Source organism: Camarhynchus parvulus, chromosome 2, assembly GCF_901933205.1.
Source record: "Camarhynchus parvulus chromosome 2, STF_HiC, whole genome shotgun sequence".
NCBI lineage: Eukaryota > Metazoa > Chordata > Aves > Passeriformes > Thraupidae > Camarhynchus > Camarhynchus parvulus.
Window position 1 is genome coordinate 47,958,575 of NC_044572.1, and position 20,646 is coordinate 47,979,220.

Consider the following 20,646-nt stretch of genomic DNA (forward strand, 5'->3'; position numbering starts at 1 on the left):
TTTTGCAGAACTGATCTTGCAAAGAATTGATTGCTATTGCTCACTGAAGAAGGTAACAATGAAAGATAGATTATTTTGATGAAGATTTCCTACTAATATGACATATTTCCAGTTCTGCCATATCTGCCAGTTCCCTCTAGTGTCAGTAGGCAGCATCGTCTCCCTAGAGTCTTTAAAGGATAGGAATTAATGCCTTGCTTTGTACCACTACCTGGTTTAAAGGATTTGAAGGAAGCCTGCATTTAAAATTTTAATTCTTAACAACAATTTTACATGAAATGTGAAACAAGCACACGGGTAAGAGCTCTCATATTGTCTTCTGTGCCTCAACCTGTGCTGTAAAGGGAACAGCTTTGGTGGGTGTATCAGGATAGTTCAAATCCTGGACATATTTGCTGGATGACTTCTCAAGTAACAATGCCAGAGGAGGTCACATTCATGGGGGGTCAATCATTTTCTCTCAGGCAAAGACCACCATCTTAACCAAGAACTCTAGAAACTCAAGCTGCCCATGCTGAAGTCAAACTCCACCCACATATGTATCAGAACTGTTGTTCTGTCCAGTTCACAGTTAATTGTCTATCATAAATATATGAAGGACATTATTTATTAATGACAAAATGATGAACGTATCAGGATTCAGTTTGGGAGTTTAGTTATGGGGCACAAGTATGTCATTGCTTTTTATGTGTCCCAGCAGACAGGAAGGCTGATTTGATGTTATTAGAGTTGAAGGTCTTTAATCGATATTTTTCTGAAATGGTCCAGTGTTACAGCAGCTGTCATCCCATCAAAGTGCCTGTGGCTATTCTGAGCAGAGTGATTATAAGCTTGAAAGATTGTTGAGGTCAAAGGTTTTGCACACCCTAACAGATTAAGATATTAAATTTTCTTCTGTTTCTTGTGCCATGTGGGTTTTGCAAACAAGTTGCATATTTCTCCACAGAATTCCAAAGCAGAGTATTAGCTACCATCATTGTAGGGGCTTCAGTTGAGTTAATTGCAAAGGGAATCAGAAGGCAGTGATACTTTGAGAACCATAAAAATCAGTTCTGTATGTCACATGGTCTTTTAAAAAACTTTAAATATGCTTTGGATTTCAGTATTTTTCCTATAATCACAGGGAAATGGCTGGCAAGAAGAAAGAAGTTCAGCTCCAGGTATAAATCCTAATTACTTGAACAACTTTAGAGGGAAATAAATGCTTTTTCTGCTTTTTTAGAATGTTAAAATGTTAATTAATTTTGTTTCAGACCCTCATAACCGATCAAGAGCAGTGGGATGAAATGCTGCAGATAAAGGGTATAGTAGGTACTAACAGCTGATATTTTCTTTTTAATCTTTCATGGGCATATGTGCATGTTTTCATATTTACATATTAGCTTTAATAGATACTCTAGAAGGCTAGCACCATATCTTTTAAAGAAAGGCTATATTAATATATATTTATAAAGGTATATTGTCGTTGAACCATACAATTCTTTCATTTGGAAAAGACTTTTAAGATCATATATTACAATTATGAATATACAGTATCTTATATGATAAATTCTCATCAAAATAATATTTATTTAAGTCTTATTTTTATATACTGCTGTAACCAATGTTTAGAAAATACCTTTCCAAAATAGTATTCTCCATGGTAGGGAGTTGGATGCTTCTGTGTGTAAAATCTTTCACAGACTAAATAATTATTGAAGCATTCTAGAGAGGGCATGTTCCATGACATGCATTATTCCCAGTTTTCAATTCATTAAGTCCAATAACTGTCTCCTAGGTCTCCTAGGAAATGTTTTTCAGTAAAAGGAAAAAATCTGTGACAGGATCATATCTGCAGAGGGATAGTAATAGGCAGGATAAGAATGAAAACCAACAGTGGGAAAGAAGAAGAGAAAACAAAAGCAAAAGAAATATGAGAGAAAATTGCTATTTGGATTAATCATCTCAAAGAGTATTCTGAAGTAAGTTTCCAATGTCAAAAGTAATTGAAATTAAATAGTATGTATCCAGTAATGTATCCACTGAATCCATTGATTAATTCATGATGCATTCATTGTCTGGAAGAGAACTGAAAGACCCACATGAATGCCTTCCCAGCGCTGCTTCAGTGCAAACATAAATGTCTCATTTTATAAGTTCCTCAAGTCATCTGTTTATAATTCCAAACTATCACCTTTTAGTAATAGATGTGTATCAAGCTTGGTGTGGTCCTTGCAAAGCTGTGCAGAATTTGTTTAGAAAACTAAGGATCGACTTTAGTGAAGACAATTTGCTACATTTTGCTGCGGTAAGGACACAAATCCTGTGTGTGACCATATTCACATTTAGATTTAAATCTATCTTCTGGTCTGCATATGCAGAGCTTTCATCTTACTGTCCTTATACTGAGTTGCTGTAATTTTGGTCGGGTTGGTTTCCCTGCATATGTCCTCATAAAACTTTGTTTAGAAGTAGATTAGAAATGGCAATATATATGTTAGAAGCTATGATAAAAAAGAGCTGATATCCCACAACTTTTGTTTTCCTTGATGAGATTGAAGAAATATTCAAAAGCCAGACTATACGACTTTTAGTTTCAGGTCTCTGCATTAGGGACAATTGCATTTAAAATTCTTACATCCCTGAAAAACTGTTGCATCTTTTTTTGCAAATGTTAACTTTAATTTCATTTTTAAGAAAACGAAAAGGGGGAGAAATTAAAAAAAAATCACAAAACTGTAGTAGTAAAAATATTTGTTTACACTAGCAGTGTATATATATATATATATATATATATATATATATATATATATGAGTGTATCATACCTCCTACTTAAAGTAGATAAATTTGTTTCAAAGATTCAGTTTATCCAAGATGTTGACCAAGTTCATCCTTTTTCATGCTCGTGAAAACTGAAAATTCCATTATGAAAGAACTTTTCAGAAAAAATCATGAAATTTTTTATACATGGAAAAGGCAGGGAGTTATGTTTGAAGGCTATCTCACGTGCTTTCCTACAGTTGACTGCATTTCACAAAAAAATTAATACATCGGATAAGCTCTTTCCATCAAGACTACACGGGCTACTCCTTCATTTATATATGCTATTATAACCTACATGAGAAAATAGTATCAAGAGAAGATATTTTTCCACAATTAATTGCTGTAATACAAAGGGAGGACAATCCCATATTACCAAAACAGTTCTTTCGTCATCACTATAAGGACCGTCAGTTGTATTTAGGACTGCAGTTTGAGTTTGCAACACCGAAGTATTTAAGAGTGGGGTCTTCTTGTGAGTTAAAAGGTTTTCTTTATATATGCATACTTACTTATGTAAGCAAATAATGTTTTTTGTCTGACTTCAGGCAGAAGCTGACAACATTGAAATTCTGAAACCATTTAAGAGGAGCTGTGAACCTGTGTTTCTTTTCAGTGTTGTAAGTACATCACATCAGCTTCCTTTAATGTGCTGCCTACTTCTGCCTTAACTTTTCAATAGATTTTAAAATAGATGTGAAGCTGTACAAATCCTATCTTTACATTTTACATTATGTAGGATGGTACTCTCTGATGTTGTTTGCTTGAGCCATTTTCCATGTCTGAATCTGGTGGTCCTCAAGCACATTTTTGTTGTAGCTGTTGTACATACAGCCACAGAAGAATTGTGGTAGTCACTGTTTTGGTGGTTAGTGAGAAGTCCAGGTAAGTTTTCCAGGTTTGCCTTACATAAAGTGCCTACATGAGGTTACAATGAAATGATTATTTTATACACTGTTTTCATTACGGAAAAAGAGTTTACATTTCCTGGCATTATAAGATTTTTAAGATAACAAATAAAATTGTGTTTTCATACTTGATGAACTGCAGCAATTAGTCATATATTTACTATCTCTCAGTGATGGACATAGAAAACTGGTTGTCCTAGGATGCAGCTGTAGCACACTGCTCACTTAAGAAGAGATGGGGGTTGTTTTAACTTGAGGGTGCCAGGATTTGAATTTCCATAAGCGAGGACCAAAGATAAGGACTCTTTCAGGTTTGAATCTGAATGCTGCCTAGAAATGTTAGCAGTATTTCTGGTCACCATTAGCTTCACTACTGTGCACCTGAATGTGGTAGAGAATGCAGTGAAAAGTCACGCACACACACACACAAAAAGATGGAAAACTCCGCGTTACAGAAATTAAGAACAAATAAAATCTGTATTTGCATTTGTTTCCAACTGTATTATTAGTATTGAGCCTAGAAATAAACATGGAAAATTTGGTAAAGGAGACAAGGAATTAAATGCACAAAAGTTTCATTCTGAAATAATAGAGGCAGTAGTAGCTTTGATATTTGCTTTGGTGGCCATAAGAAATGATTCTGTAGCTGGAAAAAATTAGCAAGATATTGCGCGCTTCAAAAATGCAAGAAAATGTGTAAATTAAGTGACGAAAACTCACTGAGAGTGTTATTTTCTCTTCAACAGCATGGTAAAATTCTGGCAATGGTGAGAGGTGTAAATGCTCCTCTCATAAACAAGATAGTAACAGATTTAGTGCAAGACGAGAGGCAAATTGCAGCTGGAGAGAAGGAACGTGCTGAGGTACTCACAAACAAGATGCTTATGTGTAAATGTATATTTTTATTGCGCTTACACCGTTTCTCTAAATGTCTATGATAGTGTTTAGATAATGTTTAATTTTTTGTATTTTGGTCCTAACAAAATTATATATATGATGAGCCTTTTTTATAGAAATCAAGTAAAATTATCTGGGTTCTAAGACACTTTTAAAGATCATCTAGCTCAACCCCTCTTGCCACAGGCAGTGGCAACTTTCACTAGATCAGTTTGCTCAAAGCCATGGGAATTGCTCTGTACCTAACGAATGCAGTTTGCTACAAAAAACAAAGGCCATTCAACAAGTATATTCTGTCACCTTTGACTCCTGACTTCCAGGTAACATGAGGACATAAGGACAGCCCAGTCTGTCCTCAATAGCCTGCACTGTGAAAGATTCCACTGTTGGAATTCACAGTAGCAGCAGAGTCAATCCTCCTTTGTTGCTTGTTCTCCTCAGAATCCCCAAATTTCCATTATGGTACTTTATATAAACTTGACAAATTTACAGGTTAGCCTAGCAATACAAGAAATTGAGAGATGGATGAAATGCCACTAGCCCATAAATGTTTTAGTAATCTTTTTTCTTTCATGACTATTTTTTTATATATAACTTAGGAACTGCATCATATGAAACAAAGACATGGGAAATAATCATGTCTCATTGCCTGTTTTGTTTAAATGGAGATGAAAGCACTCCATTTAGAGTAAAAAGAGCTTTTAACAAATAGAAAGTCAGTTAAGGAAAATCAGACTGACCAAAGGGCCTTCTAAGAATTGCTTGCTTTCCAGGGTAGCAAAATTAACATAAATGTGTTGTAAAGATGTGACAGCTGTGCTTGGTGACTTTCCTTTCGCACTGGTGATCCACTTTTACTCCATTTGCAATTACCTTAGGTAGAAGAACTCGTTTTTCATGACGAAGGTTCATCAGATGGGTCTGCTGAGGAGGTTGTAGAGGAGGGTAAATATATTTGATGTATTTTAGAAATGTTAAAGGAAAGAAAGAGAACAAATATCTCTTGATTAATAATTGTCTGTGTCTAGCACTAATAGACCTTCTTTTGGGCATGTTAACAAAATGCTATCATTGAGCTTTCTTCTGTAAGGAATTAATGTGCTGGACTGTCAGTATCAACATTTTCACCCCCACAATGAGAACCTTCAGACTTCAGACAGAAGTAATGTGTGCCAGGGAATTTTCCTGTGTAAAGTTAAGGCCTGAAAGTCACTTCTACACAGTCCCTGTGTGAGCTGTGTACTTCTGTTGAGGTGGAATACCAAGATGGGGCCAACCTGAGAGGATTGTAAGAGTTAATCTGTGAAGCAATGGCATGCCTTCTCTCAGATTACTCTTTCACCAGATTAGATTTAATAACAGATTTTTTAAAGTACATAAATCCACAGTAGTAGGATAAGCTTTCAAAAAGATTGAAAAATAAGCACCATCCTGTTTAAAAGTCCTGTCTGTGATTTATCTCAGGTTTTTCATTAGCTGAGACCTACATCTTTTCTATTTCTATTGTTATCTGTGGTTACTGAATGTTCCTACTGCTTCATCTATACAGAGAATGCCATTCTACAGCCCTGAGATGGAACAAACTCCTCCATCCTCTCCTTCTTCTTGATCTTGCTTTTTCTTTTCCCTGTGAGAGGAATTAGATCACAGTCATCACCCCTTTTCCTTCCTCTTCGTGTTTTGGTTTCTTTTTTATTTTAATTGTATGGTTCAGCTGACAAATTCCCGACCTCAGCTTTAGCCTATATTTTTTTCTCATAAACCCTGTCAGACCTAGAAGTACAGAATTATCATTTAGCAATTATCTACAGACTTCATACTAATCCCCAAAATCTAAACATGATAGAAAACCAGAAAACAGAGCTTTAGCTCAGGTTCAGCTTCAGGTTAGGGGATCTCTCAGACACTGTAATACACTAACATTTGGCAGGAACATTTTCCTCAACTCATGCAGTTGCTTAAGTGTTTGTAGTATTGGTAACAAGTAGTAGTCTGCTGTTTCCCTTATCACTATCTTAAATTATTCCACACTTTTTGGGATCTGATTGAGTTACAGTCAAATGCTTAACTGTAAACTTCAGGTGCAGTAAAGATGATTCCCTTTATTTTGATGAATGTATTACTTAGCACATCATTTTTCCCTTTTTCAGAAGTACTCACTTATTCTGTTGGAATTATAAAACCCGATGATGTCTTAGCAGGACGTGTAGAAGAAATTAAAAAAAAGGTAGAGAGAATTTTAAAATATTCATCTATTCTATTTATTTAAGAGACATAATGGCAAAATGTAAGGTTAAGTAGATCCTAATTTATGCCCAGACTTTGGAACAGAATCTGATAAAGCTTCTCTGCTAAGGATGATAATAGCACAATAATTTTTACCTGAAATAATATGACATTCAAATCTATACTATTGCTTTAATATTCTATGCCAGCAGAGGTTAGACATTGGTTCATACTGCTTCTCTTATGAAAAAATAAAAAGCCTTATAACAATATATATCAAGACCAAATTAAAATAATTTTAATAAGTATTATGACAGGGACAGTGACCTTGGCAGGAAAGGGAATCAGAGTGCTATATGGGTTGTTTTTGCAATTACTTTACCTTAGCTGGAAAGGAAGGAAGCTCAGTAAAGGGGAAAAAAAAGCAGTGCTTGAAAAGAGTTTAGCTGGAGCAGCTGCTACTTGGCTCATGAGGTGTGTTCTCCAACACAGGATGCACAGCCAGCCTTGTCAGGGCAGGCTGAAAACATTCAGCAGCAACACAGGGGCTTTTACAGAGCAGAGTGCTGGTACACAGGTTAATTTTGGTGTATCGTCAGTAATGAGGCTGGAAACTGCCTTGGTTGTAAAAATAGCAATATATGGTACAAACCTCACACCAATGGATTGGGAACTTTGATGCAAGTCATGTATGCATCTCTCACAAATGCTTGCATTTAGTGCAGTAACCTAGCTTAAAACAGAAAATCATAAAGTAGATTCAATTTTTTCCTCATTTGCTGTTTCTAAAGCTGAGTAGTTTAGCCTAATACAACAACTGTTAACAAGTGCACATTTATGTGACTACCATGGTTACAATATCATTTATAATTTCTTGCAACATAAGTTGCATGTTGACCAATCACAGTGATCCAAAGGAGTCTAATCAATGTGAAATAAAAGGGATTATTAACTTTTGAATGAATGTACTTCATACATTGAACTGCACTATGTTTCTTCTCAAACACTAACTTAGGGGTATTATAATCTTGAAGTGCTTTGAAAGGCTGGAAGTTCAGTTTAGACAAAGATAGAGATTACATTTTGAATATTTCAGAGAATTTAAAATTTAAGTTAGCTTCCAAAACCAATCAATCTTTAGATTTACAATAACATATGATTTTATATGTATATATTTTCAAATGCTCCTGAGTAATAAGTGAATAATTGCAGATTATAGATGCAGGATTTGGCATTGAAGCAGATGAGGAAAGAATGCTTACTGAAGAGCAAATCAGAGTATTTTACGCCCGGAATAAAGACGAGGTAAAACCAAACTAAAAACATAAATGAAAGGCTCAGGTAAAACATGTAATTGTTACTAGATGTGCTTGCAAATCTCTGTATGGTACATTTTTACTGAATTAATGTAGATTTAGTACATAAAAAAAAGAAAAAAGATATATTCCCTCTCCCTTTTTTTCACTGACTCATATAAATATCACTGTGTAGCAATCTAATATTCCAACCAAATTAAAATGACCTCAAATTAAATACTAAAAGATTTATTCCTTCTTTCTGTTATCTAAATGTGCATGATCCTTAGACATGGAGCTAAATTTATAACACTATTTATCAAAATAAAATGATACTGATTTTAAAAAGTGTTATGACAGGCCTAGTGACCTTTGTAGGAAAGAAAATTAGAGTGCTGTATAGATTATTTCTGCAATTACTCAATCTTGGCTATTAGGTGCTGAAATATGGCACAAACCTGTTGTATTAAACACGTTTACAACAATACATATATATTACAGTAATACATTATACAACAATACTTATATATAACAGTGAACATTACAACAACAGAGTCCATCCCCTCCAGGGGCTTTTCCCGAAGCACCCATCCAGGAGCATCTGCAGCTAATCTAGCAGCGATCCAACGAAGGATATTGCTGCCAGACTGCCACAGAGCCCTGGCATGTCCAAAGCTTCTCCAACCCTCTCCTGGGGTTTACCCTCCTGGGGTCAGTCTTCTTCTGGGATTATTCATCCCTTCCAGGGGAACTCACCATCTTCTCCTGGTTTTTTTTTTTTTTTTTTTTTTCTTCCCCTCTCTGGGACTCTCCTGGTCCCCTCTGGGACTCTCCTGGTCCTCGCTGCAGCCCTCTCTGGGACTCTCCTGGTCCTCACCCTCTCCTGGGGTCCTGGGATTCTTCATCTCCTCCTGCAGCCTTTACACCAGCCCTGCAGCCTTTACACCAGCCATGCAGCTCTTCTTGCATTCTTCATCTGGCTCTTACAATCTTCCTTCTGCTTCTTGCAGGCTTCCGACTCTAACTCTGACTCCTTGGCTGACTTCACCCTTTTATGGTCATTGTACCTAATTGCTTACAGGTGTATTAAGTATCCATGCCACCTGTTCTTAATTGGCCCCAGCTGCAACTCATTGGGGAATACTGTGCCCCCTTACCATTCTACCTACACAAACCCAAAATCCAATGTCATCTATGTGAGATATCTATTTGACATATCTTATTCCAGCCAGAAAATAAATGATATTACATATTATACTTTTTTTTCTTTCTAGATTTTATCATGGGGTTGTTCTGGGAATAAATATGTGCGCAGGCAGGGAGGGAAAGCATCTCAGCCAAAATCTATTATTTTTTTGTGCCTTGTCCTATATTAGGGGACAAAAAATAGCTAAAGACAGATATAAAGTTCAAGAAAATAATTAAATTAGTCTGTCCACCATTAAATGGCAGTGGTCTAGCAAACTGGCACCTGGATATGGTCACATTTTCCAGCAGTGTGATAACTAAAATTAACTCTTCAGAAGGATCTGAGACAAAAAATGAAGTTCCTTAGCAAATATTTTTACCTTCTGCTATATTGTATTTTTATATTCTGCTATATGTGTAAGATAGACAGAGGCTGGAATTATATGCAAACAAACAGTTTGTTTGATTTTATTAGAGGAAGCAATGGAAAGGTTCACCTAATATGAAGGACAAGGTGGGAAGGTGTTCCTGTGGCATTCCAAATGAATAATAGTGAGATGAGATGAGATGGCTCCTATTAAAGTCAGAGAGAAAAAACAAAACTGATAGTAATCACAGATGGTTGCACTATGGTTTAAAAAGGAAGTAACGGGGAGATCTTGTAAGAAACCATGAAGAGCTTGGTTTTAGCAAAGCTGGGATTGTAGGTTAGACAGAGGCAATTTTGAAACAGAGGTAAAAGTAACTCATCTCCATGGGAATAGCAGCCAAATTTGAGATGAGTTTGTTCATCTTGGGAAATGGGTTAAGAATATGCATAGATGTGAAGATAATTGAAAGAGAAAAGCAATAAATTGAAAGCATATATGTGAATATTTCATCCTCATATTACTAAAGGACAAAACTATCATATGCAATGACATGATGCTGGCTGATAAGGGTTTAGTCAAATATTTAAAAGGAGAATAGATATCCCCAAGAAAAAGGTGACATACAAAAAAGAAATAAAATTAACAATTCACACCATAAATTTCAAAACTTATTTTTCTGATGGAAATGTACTTTTAGAAGATTGTAAGTTGAAACTGAAGAAGTGAAAAGCACATAGCGAAGGAAATTAAGAGAGCTTACAAATGTCTTGCAAACAGCTCAGTGTTCTATATTTATAGCCAGCTACATGACTTTTAGTTTCAAAAATTATTCATGGAACTGTATTGCAGTTTCTTATGTCACACTATGTGCTGTATTACAAGCATAACAAGTGATCACATTGAATTTCTAGATAATTTTCTTCATTCTTGTCATTTGCATTTTAACCTGGAAGAACATCTAGTACTTGTTTAAAGCAGTTATATGACTTTCTTTTTCTCAATTTACTTTCTTTTTGGACATTTGATAATGTCGTCTCAAATTGATAAAAAAATCTTCCCAAACAATATATTAGAGTTCTGAGGAATGTATGTGAATGCCAGTTTCAGGAACAGGAATGTATGAGTTACTTTAAAAGCATAATTGTTTCATTTCCAATGACAAACTCAGAGCTCACAGGGGGGAAAAATTTTGTTTTTTAGCCTGACTTTAACGCATTCGTTCAATTCATGATGAGTAGACCATGCCACGTTTTGATAATCACTAAAAAAGAAGCAACTGGTGCTATTCCTCATTGGATAGAACTACACAAAACAAGTGAGTCTGGTGAGCCTGAGGAGCCAATCAAGTAAGTACCAGTGAAAATGTGTATCTGTGATTCAGTCAGTGTTCAGAGCACACCATAAACCAAGGCACGTTCCTACAGATGCAGGTGTGCCCACGTGTGCAGGTCCAGGGAGTAGGCAGTCCACAGGACCACCACTAGAGATGCAGCCCTAGTCCTCATGGGAATTTAGAAATTCCTTGCTTCCCAGTTAAAGATGACAAGCCAAGGTCATTGATCTCTTTGAACTCACCTTCAGTGGGTTCTCAGAACAACAGGAGCAATGACACACTTCAAAGCTGATGTAGTCCTTGCAGTTCTAGTTCACCCATGCCACGGGACTGCCTGCACTGCCTGCACTGAAGGTTGCACTCTTTCCCATGTTTATCCCTATGTTCCTTGGGAAGCTGTAATATGGCCCAGGACAGACCAGGGCACGCCTGAGACATGCTCTTCTCCCTGGGAACACTGTAAAAGTCAGCAGAGAAGGGGAAGCATACTGAGTTGGTGTCCCCACCCTGCTCCAAGATGCAAAAAAAATTGTAAGAATTAGCTGTTCACAACCATGGTATCTTGAAATGTGTGTTTGTCTTCTGTGCCAAGGGCTTAAGGAAAATTTAAAGGATGATAGCTGTATACACAGCCTCAGACAATAGAGTATTCACAAAAATTCAAATACCAGATCAAGCTTTATATATAGACAAGACATTTACTTAATGCAACATGAGCTTAAATACTTTGTCCAAAAATTAATTTGTCATTTGTAATTGGCATTTTTGTCAACGCCTGCTGCATCCCTTTCTGCATTAACTAAGTACACTGGGGGATACTGCATTTTCTACAAGTGGCCAAGAGGGACTTTATTTACACAGCTAAACAAACAGGCAAGAAAAAATTAGAAGCGTCTCTGTTATCAACAACTCTGTAGTGCTATCATTTTATGATCATCCTGTACATAAATTAAGCACAAGACTTCTATTGATCATTTGTTATACACCGTACACTTGTCAACAGTAATTCTATCTCATGAAACCGAGAAACTATTTTTGATAAGCCAGAGGGGAATTGTTAAAGTGGCCTGGCTGAGGTTTCACCTTCAGAGCACATGATCATGCACTTTTTGAGAAGATTAATAATTCTCTTCTCAGAAATGTTGCTTTACTCATGAATCTGAATTTAATAAAAACTTAGTTTTACATTCTATTCTTATGTTTCACTAAATTTTAAGAAAGTACGTCTTCAAAAATTCAGCTTGTTAACACTAAGCAATGACTTAAACACTGTATTGCTTCATGTTTCATCAGGTTGGCACCACTCAAGGAAACTGATAGTCTGGTAAATCTATGTGATGTGCAAGACAGTATTGAAGATGCCAGCAGACAGCTTGCCTTCTTTTTCCCAAATTTTCATATTGAGGAGGGAGGACACCACGCTGAAAGGACTTTGGCCATAATTAGACCTACTCTCTTGAAGGAAAGGCGAAGTAAGTGTTAATAACTGTATTTTCTATCAAGGGTATATAAAATTCTCATATTTGAATTTTGAATTATAAATTCTAATTCAATTAATGATATTTTTTTGTTATACTGTCTCTCCAGCATTAGGCCAGGAGTAATCTTTGGAAAGAAGTTATGAGGTTAATTGTTATAACAGCCTCCTCGAGCCAGGTCTCATAAGCTCTTGGAGGTCTATAACACACCCAAGATAGCTCAGCTACCCTTGGAGGCATAAAAATCAGCAGGATGGCTTCTGTTGCAATGTTGGAAACAAAAAGGTTTAATAAAAGGCAAAATGACAAACAGAGAAAAACCAAGCCAGGTGCCAGAGGTTCTTGCCCCTGGTAAAACACCTAACAAAAGTGATTAGTTTCTTTGTTCACTTCTTTTTCTAGTACATTGCCCAGGCGGGATTTTTTGGCTTCTGTCCAATTAGCTATCCTTAAGTTTGAGGTGAAATCCCCTAGGCCTATGAGGTGGCTTTTTCACCCAATCGAGAAGAGAAACTTCTGGGCTTCTCTCCTTTTTGAGGGGACAAAGGATAGTTTTGTCACTCCCTCAACAGGGGGCACACTCCTACAGTTAATGTTTTTCATATCTTGAGAATGCAAATGTCAATGATATTTTGTTCCTTTGATTAATTTTTCAAGAAATTCTACAGACGAAATATTTCTAGAAGACCTGTCTGAGAAGCTTGTATTTTCAAATGTAGTATAAGGGACTAGATTTCTCACCATAATAAAGTAGCTGATATTCTTGAATAGCAGACTCAGGATAGATGAATGGCAAGGGGAAAAATATCCAACCAAAGATGTTCTATGCTGCATGAGGCAGTGCTGCTCCAAGGCAGTTCTAAACAGACAGCGTTTCTACAGATTAAATTAAAAATCTACCCCATTACATGAAGCTTCATCCAAACAAGTTTACTTTTCTCCTCAGTCATATATTTACATTTCTTCCTAGATTTCAGATAGTATTTTATTTCTAACTTGAGAATCCCTGTACTTGAGCAATCTTTTGTGCAGAGAGCTGAAAGACTACAATTTTGATCTTTCCTTGTGCATTTATGTTACTTATGTCTAGCATGCTGCTTAGACCAGCAGTTCTGCAGTTCATGTTCAAGTAATTACACATTAATTTTGTAGGTAATTTTGACTCGTGCCAAACACTGCTTACTTACCCATGTGGTCTTGTAAGACTTAGTTAAATAAACATTTCACCTATTCAAATTCCTCAGACCTTCTTTTGCTGGTTGTAATATGTATAATATTTCTCAGTCAGGATTTCCTACCGAGATTTTTTAAGCATGAGAAAGCCTAAATATGAAGAGGATCAGCTTTCTGAGTGTCCAGGCAACTAGTGATGCCTCCTAGCAGTTGCTTTAAATTAGTTTCCTGTTCTTGAGCTAGGAAACAAATTCACCCATAAAAAATCTAACATTATCCATGAAAAGTCTGTGTCATTTGTCTACAAGTGTTCAAATGAATGAACGGATGGCAATTTAGCATTATTTAAATATATTTAACAGATTCCATCATTCAAAGGATACAGGACGATGGTTTCCAAATAGCAATGCAGAAAGAAATAATTCTAACTGAGGATCAAGTACGTACATTTTACAAAGAGCATGTAGATCAAGACTACTTCCCAGTCTTTCTAGAGCAAATGACCAGGTAAGATTGAAATTTTCACATTAAATAATTGTTGAATCAGAGACTCACAGAATGGTTTGGGTTGGAAGGGATTATTATTGTCCATCTAGTTCCAACCCCCGGCCACAGGCAGGGACATCTTTCACCTGCATAAGTTGCTCAGACTCCCATCCAACCTGGTGTTGAACACTTCCTGGATAATACATGGCTCCAAGATCCACATGTGTCTAAAAGCTCAGTAAAACACAAAACAGGAACAGATAACTGCAGATAATGGAATAATTTCCAAGTACAACAAATTAAAAACTCAAGCCTTTAAAAGTTACTAGCTATCCCATATTCCTGTATGTATGATGTCTCAGTGGCCAAGTCCACTGATTTGAGTGAAAACAGTTTAGGTCTGCTCTGAAAAGGCTGCATTTAGGTTGTCTGTAAGAGAGCTCTGAAATGTTCAACCAGGCCACGTGCTGGATAACTTGGGAAAGAGAAATAAATCATGTTAGGATATTCCCTTCATGGCTGAGGCATGATCAGTCTTTCTCGGTCATGCCATTGTGACAAAACACAGTAACTTTGCAATTTAAATTCATATTTAAGCCCCATAAGCTTTTATCAGCCTGTATCTGTTTGAACAATCAGATCAGTTTTAAAGTCCCCCAATACTGGGGCTCATTTTTCTAGTCTGGGCTATATATAATCAAATTACTTTTTAAAAGTTCCAAGAGTTTGGGTTTTTGTTTGGTTTTTGTTGTTGTTGTTGTTGTTTTGTTTGTTTGCTTGTTTTTTTGGGTTTTTGTTGTTTTGTTTTGTTTTGTTTTGTTTCATTTTGTTTTAATGCTACTTTTCACCTCGTGCAGTGGTCCAACTCTTATATTGGCTCTAACACGAGAAAATGCTGTAGCACACTGGAGAAGTTTACTAGGCCCAAAGATCCTTGAAGAGGCTAAGGAAAATCCAGAGAGGTAATAGTCACAGAAAACCATCATTCACAGCTTTCAATCTACCCTCACATGTCTCATCTCCCTCCACATTCCAACTAGTGTAACTGTAGTGCCACCATCTGGAAACAGATATGCATTTCTGCAGTTTTTCGAGTTTTTCTTGAAGGTAGTGGTGTATTACACATAGGAACCCCAGCATTTTTTGAGATATAATGGCTGCTAAACAGAATTAAAATCTGAGTTTTAAAAAGTGCAATGAACTGAAAGGGGAACTCTTGAGGCCCAGAAAAAATGCTGGTAATACATATTCTTAATGGGGGGGAGGAGGTCTTAAAATACCACCATTATTTTTTCTTGAAATACCACTAAGATTTTCTTGTAACTTATTGAAAACTTTGCATCAGTAGAATATTTTGTTTATGATTAAGTTTCTCCTACACAGTTTCTCCTAAATAGACAGCTTAGTTCTGCCTGCTTATCACATTGCTTTAGAAAACTGCAATGGTATCACCTTACCTGTTGCTGACAGAAGTGCCATCTCATTAAGAAATAAGTGGTATTTCTTGGAAATACAACAACACCAGTGTTGGGAGGGAGGGTGCTTATATTTCAGATTTCCAAATCAACAGTAATTTATATTCCCTGGGTTGAGGCTAATTATAGTTCAGATCTCAAAATGGCTATTAAGTAACTTCCCTCTTTTAATGACTCTCAGTCTGCGTGCACAGTTTGCGTTTGAACATGTACCTATCAACCAGCTGCACGGCAGCTCTACGCCCAGCGATGCTCAGAAGGAACTAAAGTTCTTCTTCCCTGAGGAACACACCTTTGCATTAATCAAACCTGATGCAACTACTCATAAAGGTAAGGCATTTAGAAAGTATGGGCTGTATCTAGTGATGCAATCATTTCTGCAAAGGATTAGCAACGCACACTAGAGTAAATCACATCAAATGCATTCTTCTGATTCTCCGAAGTACCTTTTCTGTGCAGAGAAATCCTTTTACAAGGCTTGTATAATTCAGATCGAGATCTCAAATGTGACATTTCTTTTGCTTAAGCTGCCTACGGGTCTTTCTTCACTAGAATAGTGATGAATTGAAGAAAAAGAGTTCCTAGCTAAGTTAAACTGTTTAAGGGCCAGGCTTACTTACTTCTGCAAACTACCTTCCCAGCATCTTTATTAGTCAAAGAGAGAGACACTTGCAAAACCTGTATTACTTATTTCAGGAAAGTATCTCTACTGACTCAAAAGGGGTCATTGCTCAGTTAGATGCATTCCTATCCTTGATTTAACTTACTGTTAGTCCAAGGGAATAAGGAGAAAAAAAATCAAAATAAAAAGAGCACTATGCACAATTCAGAATCTTGCCCTAAGGATGATTGCTGCCACTCTTTAAAAATCCTCTACCTAAAGCCCCTACTTAGCATTATTCTATTCTGTCGTAATAAATTTTGGTAGTCTTTCTAATGCTAATTCATCACTGGCTTTTGTGAGTCTATCTTCCCTCTTGTGAAAATCCAGATGGATTTTGGCAAGCCAGCTGATGTTTGATACAGCTTTACAACTACCGTCCACATTCTGTTCAATGTGAGAAATAACAGTAAATGCTATTGGCATAGTTTATTAAAATCTGTGTTTGATACATACATCAAGATGGATAATGCAGTGACAGTGGTTTCTGCCTATTTTAGAGGACTGTTGAAGTGTTTCTTATGTTGTCCATATTTGGTTTGATATTGTAAGAAGAATTCTAATAGCTATTGGTGATTTTTTTTTAGAAGAAGGCATCCAGTATTTTCTGAAACTTTTGAAGTTTGGGTGTTTGGACTTTGCATTTTTTGCATCTAAACCATTTCAAATCAAAAATGAGCTTGTTTGTTACTCTCCTAGATGAAATTCTGAAAAAAGTTAAAGAGGCTGGATTTAGCATCACGAAGGTAAAAGAACAAGCTTTAACTCGGGAAATGGCTTTACACTTTTACAAGGATCACGAAGGAAAACCCTTTTTTGATGACCTGGTGAATTTTATGACACAGTAAGTGTCTTGGTTTACAGTACTGAGGTATGTAAGTAGACATCACACTTGCTACAATGCCAACAAAACATGCTACACCATAACTGATGCAAGAATTTTACAACCTGTCACTCTTTCTGGCAAGTTTAGTGGCTTCTAGCAAATAATACTCTTCCTTTAAAAGGGATATTTAAAATTCTTTTCAAACTTATGGATAGTTTTATTTTGGATTTTATTTTCCCCGAAATGGAACTGCTTTCCAATGGGTTCCTTTTTCTCCTCATGCAGGACAAATATTTTCCTCATAATTATAGCTGATAAAAACAGTATGTATTGTCTTGCTTCAGAAATTATTGGGTTGAGAATGCCTTTTGGACAAGAAGTCCAAATCCAAATATCAGATCATCACAATCTCTTTGGCTTTCAACTATGGGATTTTTCTTTAAACAAAACATGGAGAAACAAATTTTAATATTTAAGTAGTTTAATAAAATTAAGATAGTTCAATGCTTATTATAACCCTTCATGGTACCTCTGACATTAAAGCTAAGTCTGCATCTCAGAAATCTCAGAATAGTTTAAGAGGTTTCTTTATATTGATTTTACAGGGGTCCATCCGTGATAATGGTCTTATCAAAGGAAAATGCTGTGGAAGAATGGAAGAAACTAATGGGTCCACCTGATCCAGAAGAGGCAAAGAAGACCTGTCCTGAATCAATTAGGGCTCAGTTTGCGCACGATATTTTGGCTAATGCTGTTCATGGTTCCTCTGATATAGAACAGGCAGAGAGAAACATTCAGTTTGTATTTGGAGAGCTGGATGCAGACTAAACAATTAAGAGACAGTCTCTGAAAATTGATATTCTTGTAATTAGATGGATTTGTCTACCCAACCATATTTAAGACTACATAAACGCACTTATTTTTCTTCAGAGTCCATTTTAGTTGGGAAGGTTTTGTTATCAGCTCTTCCATATTGCAAAACATAGCAAGGTAACAAGTAACACCTGCTAGGAGTTTGGCACTAGTAATGGTTTCTTTACATAGGCTTAGTAGATGTTTTTTCTTTTATCATTATAACAGATTTATGTGTTTCCAATAGTTCCAGTATTCTAAAGTGTTTTGTGTATAGCTATCTTAAAAAGAACAAGGTCAAGGGTCAAGGAAGGTGGCTAAAACACCATTAATGGCACATCCAATGGTGATGTGGATTGAGTTCTGCCGTTCCAAATGTGAACCAAATGGGGCTCCTGGACCCACTGGCCAACTGTGTTTGTGCGCATCCCTGGTGAGACTGTTCTGGGCTGTTAAGGTCTATTGATTCCCTCAGGACCCTGAAAAACATTTGCATTGTTTATTCATCCTTTTCCTAAATATCTTCTAAGGATTACTGTCACAGGTAGGATAATAAACTAAAAGGTCCTTTCCAGTCCATTTACTTAATTCAAATATATCAGAGGAACTAAAATATAAAGCCAGCTCTTACATAACAGCTATTCTTGACACGTACCTCCTTGCCAAACTAGCGCGTTCATATCCTGTCCAGTCTAACTTGGCTGGCCTTAATGAAGAACAAAAATATTATTCTGTAGCTGATGTATTCTCACATTTGTTGTCTAAGTCTGTTGAAGGTGGAGGTTCTAAAGAATGGCATTCACTTAAAGCAATTTACTTGCATTGTTGATTTTAAGTGTGAGGTCTAGAAAGAATTAACTCCTCATACTTTCTTTATTGTTCCTATTGTATTTAATACAACTAGCTGCTATAAAGACCTTCCTGACAAATATTTCTGTTGTGATGGGGCATTTGTTATTATAGACATTCCTCCAGCAGAAGTTGGACTGAGCATTCTCCTGGTAGCTCATTTTCACCTACAGCTGCTTTACTGCCACAAACTCAGCTTGAGGCTTGCTAGCCTGTAGGAGCTTGTAATTAGTGCAGAATTTATATGTCGCCTCACAGAGGTGAGTTCTGAGAAACATACTTCAGGATTGCTGTATGATCTTTGGCTTCTTTTTTACTTCAAAAACTCATTAAAACTGTTCTTCCTGGCATTATTTAAGCACTCTGGGTCTTCTGGGTCCTGGCATGCTGTACTTTAAACCAAGAAGCAGCCTCAGAAAAGAGCAGATTGCTTGAGTAGTGCAATTTCGCATACATCAATTCAGCTCATTTCCTCAGATCTTTGCTCGAGTTAATGGCTTCTCAATCAGTGGGACAACTACAAAGCTGAAAGTTTATGTGGGTTTATTTTTTGACAGGAGCAGAAATGGTGAAAACAGCAAAGTGCTTTTATATCTTATTAAGAGTCCCTAACATGTCTGGTGGAAGTTCACAATCAAAGAACTTGATAAATATCATACAGGTGTGGTGAATACTGTGGATCACTTATTGCTCTGGTGTGAGAAAGTTCAGTTTGCTGTGGGGGTACCGTAGCTCTGCCTCTGCCTGTTTAAGTATGGTGACATTTTGTATACCAAGTTATTGCCCTTGCTTAACCATTATCCTCTATATTGCATCACATCACTCTTTAACAATGTAACATTTTTGTCAGTTTGGTTTAACTATTGGATGTTGAAGGATTTTGTCTATTTGGGGTTCCATATTGATGTGTGTCAATTACAATCCCTGCTTGATTAAAGTGATCCAGTAGATTCCGCTGAAATATTATGCATAGATCTGTGACAGTTTTTTCATGTTGCCCAAGTATCCAAACCCGAACTGTAATGTGGGAACATTTCATTTATTAATGCTCATCTTCTTCTCCTAAATGCGCTCTTGATCTTAGCAGATTTGGAAAGGAGAAATTTAACAGATGCATCTTAAAATATCAAACATAACTGTTTCATTCAGATGATTAAGAGATTCAGATTTGCAAAGCTTTTATATCTTCGAGAACAAAAGATTGTAGATTTTGTGCAATTATCAAAATATACATTCAAAAGAATGGCAATCAAAATACTGTCAGTATTTTAAGAGATTGCTTTGGTGCTTTGTCTCTTTAAAAATTTAACTCACCCTGTAGGTATTGCATACATTATTTAAACTGCCATCCACTCTACTTTGAAAAGTACATTACTCTGATATAGATATGGATGTAATTTTTAAGAATTTAAACATTTCTGGTGGGATCAGCAATTATTTGATTTATAGAGTCAGGAGGACTTTGTTCCAACATAAACTCCACGAAATCTCACAGATTAAAATCTTCCTGCAATTAAATTTACACAGAACTGCTGCATATAAAACTTACAGAAAGTCTGACTCTGTCCGTTCAGCTCATATCTAAATGCCAGTTCAAAAGAGAATGTGGCCTTTACAACTGTTTATTTAGAAAACATCCTGTCATTCATCATAGAATTAGGTGGTGCAAAGATTTGATTATAATTCTTCCAAGACTAACAAAAGATAACATAATTATTCTTCTGATTTTTGTCCCAGCAGGAGAGAAATGGAACCACAGGGCATGTTTATTTGTACCACAAACCACATATTTCCTTGTTTAGGAACTTTAATGAAATCATAACCTGAC

At 36.3% G+C, this 20,646-nt stretch overlaps 1 protein-coding gene across 1 annotated transcript; it reads left to right on the forward strand.

Annotated features, from left to right (window-relative positions):
• Positions 1-1,127: 1,127 nt before the first annotated feature.
• NME8 (NME/NM23 family member 8) lies at positions 1,128-17,945 on the forward strand. Its single transcript, XM_030943415.1, has 15 exons — positions 1,128-1,160; positions 1,254-1,311; positions 2,181-2,287; positions 3,349-3,420; positions 4,455-4,571; positions 5,484-5,550; positions 6,756-6,832; positions 8,044-8,136; positions 10,886-11,031; positions 12,312-12,490; positions 14,032-14,176; positions 15,013-15,117; positions 15,812-15,960; positions 16,991-17,135; positions 17,723-17,945. Exons 1-15 carry the CDS (start codon positions 1,128-1,130, stop codon positions 17,943-17,945), a joined length of 1,716 nt encoding a protein of 571 aa, XP_030799275.1.
• Positions 17,946-20,646: the final 2,701 nt, after the last annotated feature.

What these genes read in the sequence shown, in the direction of transcription:
- NME8 (XM_030943415.1), top strand. Translation starts at nt 1,128, where the DNA reads ATGGCTGGCAAGAAGAAAGAAGTTCAGCTCCAG. An exon ending in GCAGATAAAGGGTATAGTAG is followed by an intron (nt 1,312 to 2,180) that starts GTACTAACAGCT and finishes ATCACCTTTTAG; the next exon opens with TAATAGATGTGTATCAAGCT. An exon ending in GAGAGAAGGAACGTGCTGAG is followed by an intron (nt 4,572 to 5,483) that starts GTACTCACAAAC and finishes CAATTACCTTAG; the next exon opens with GTAGAAGAACTCGTTTTTCA.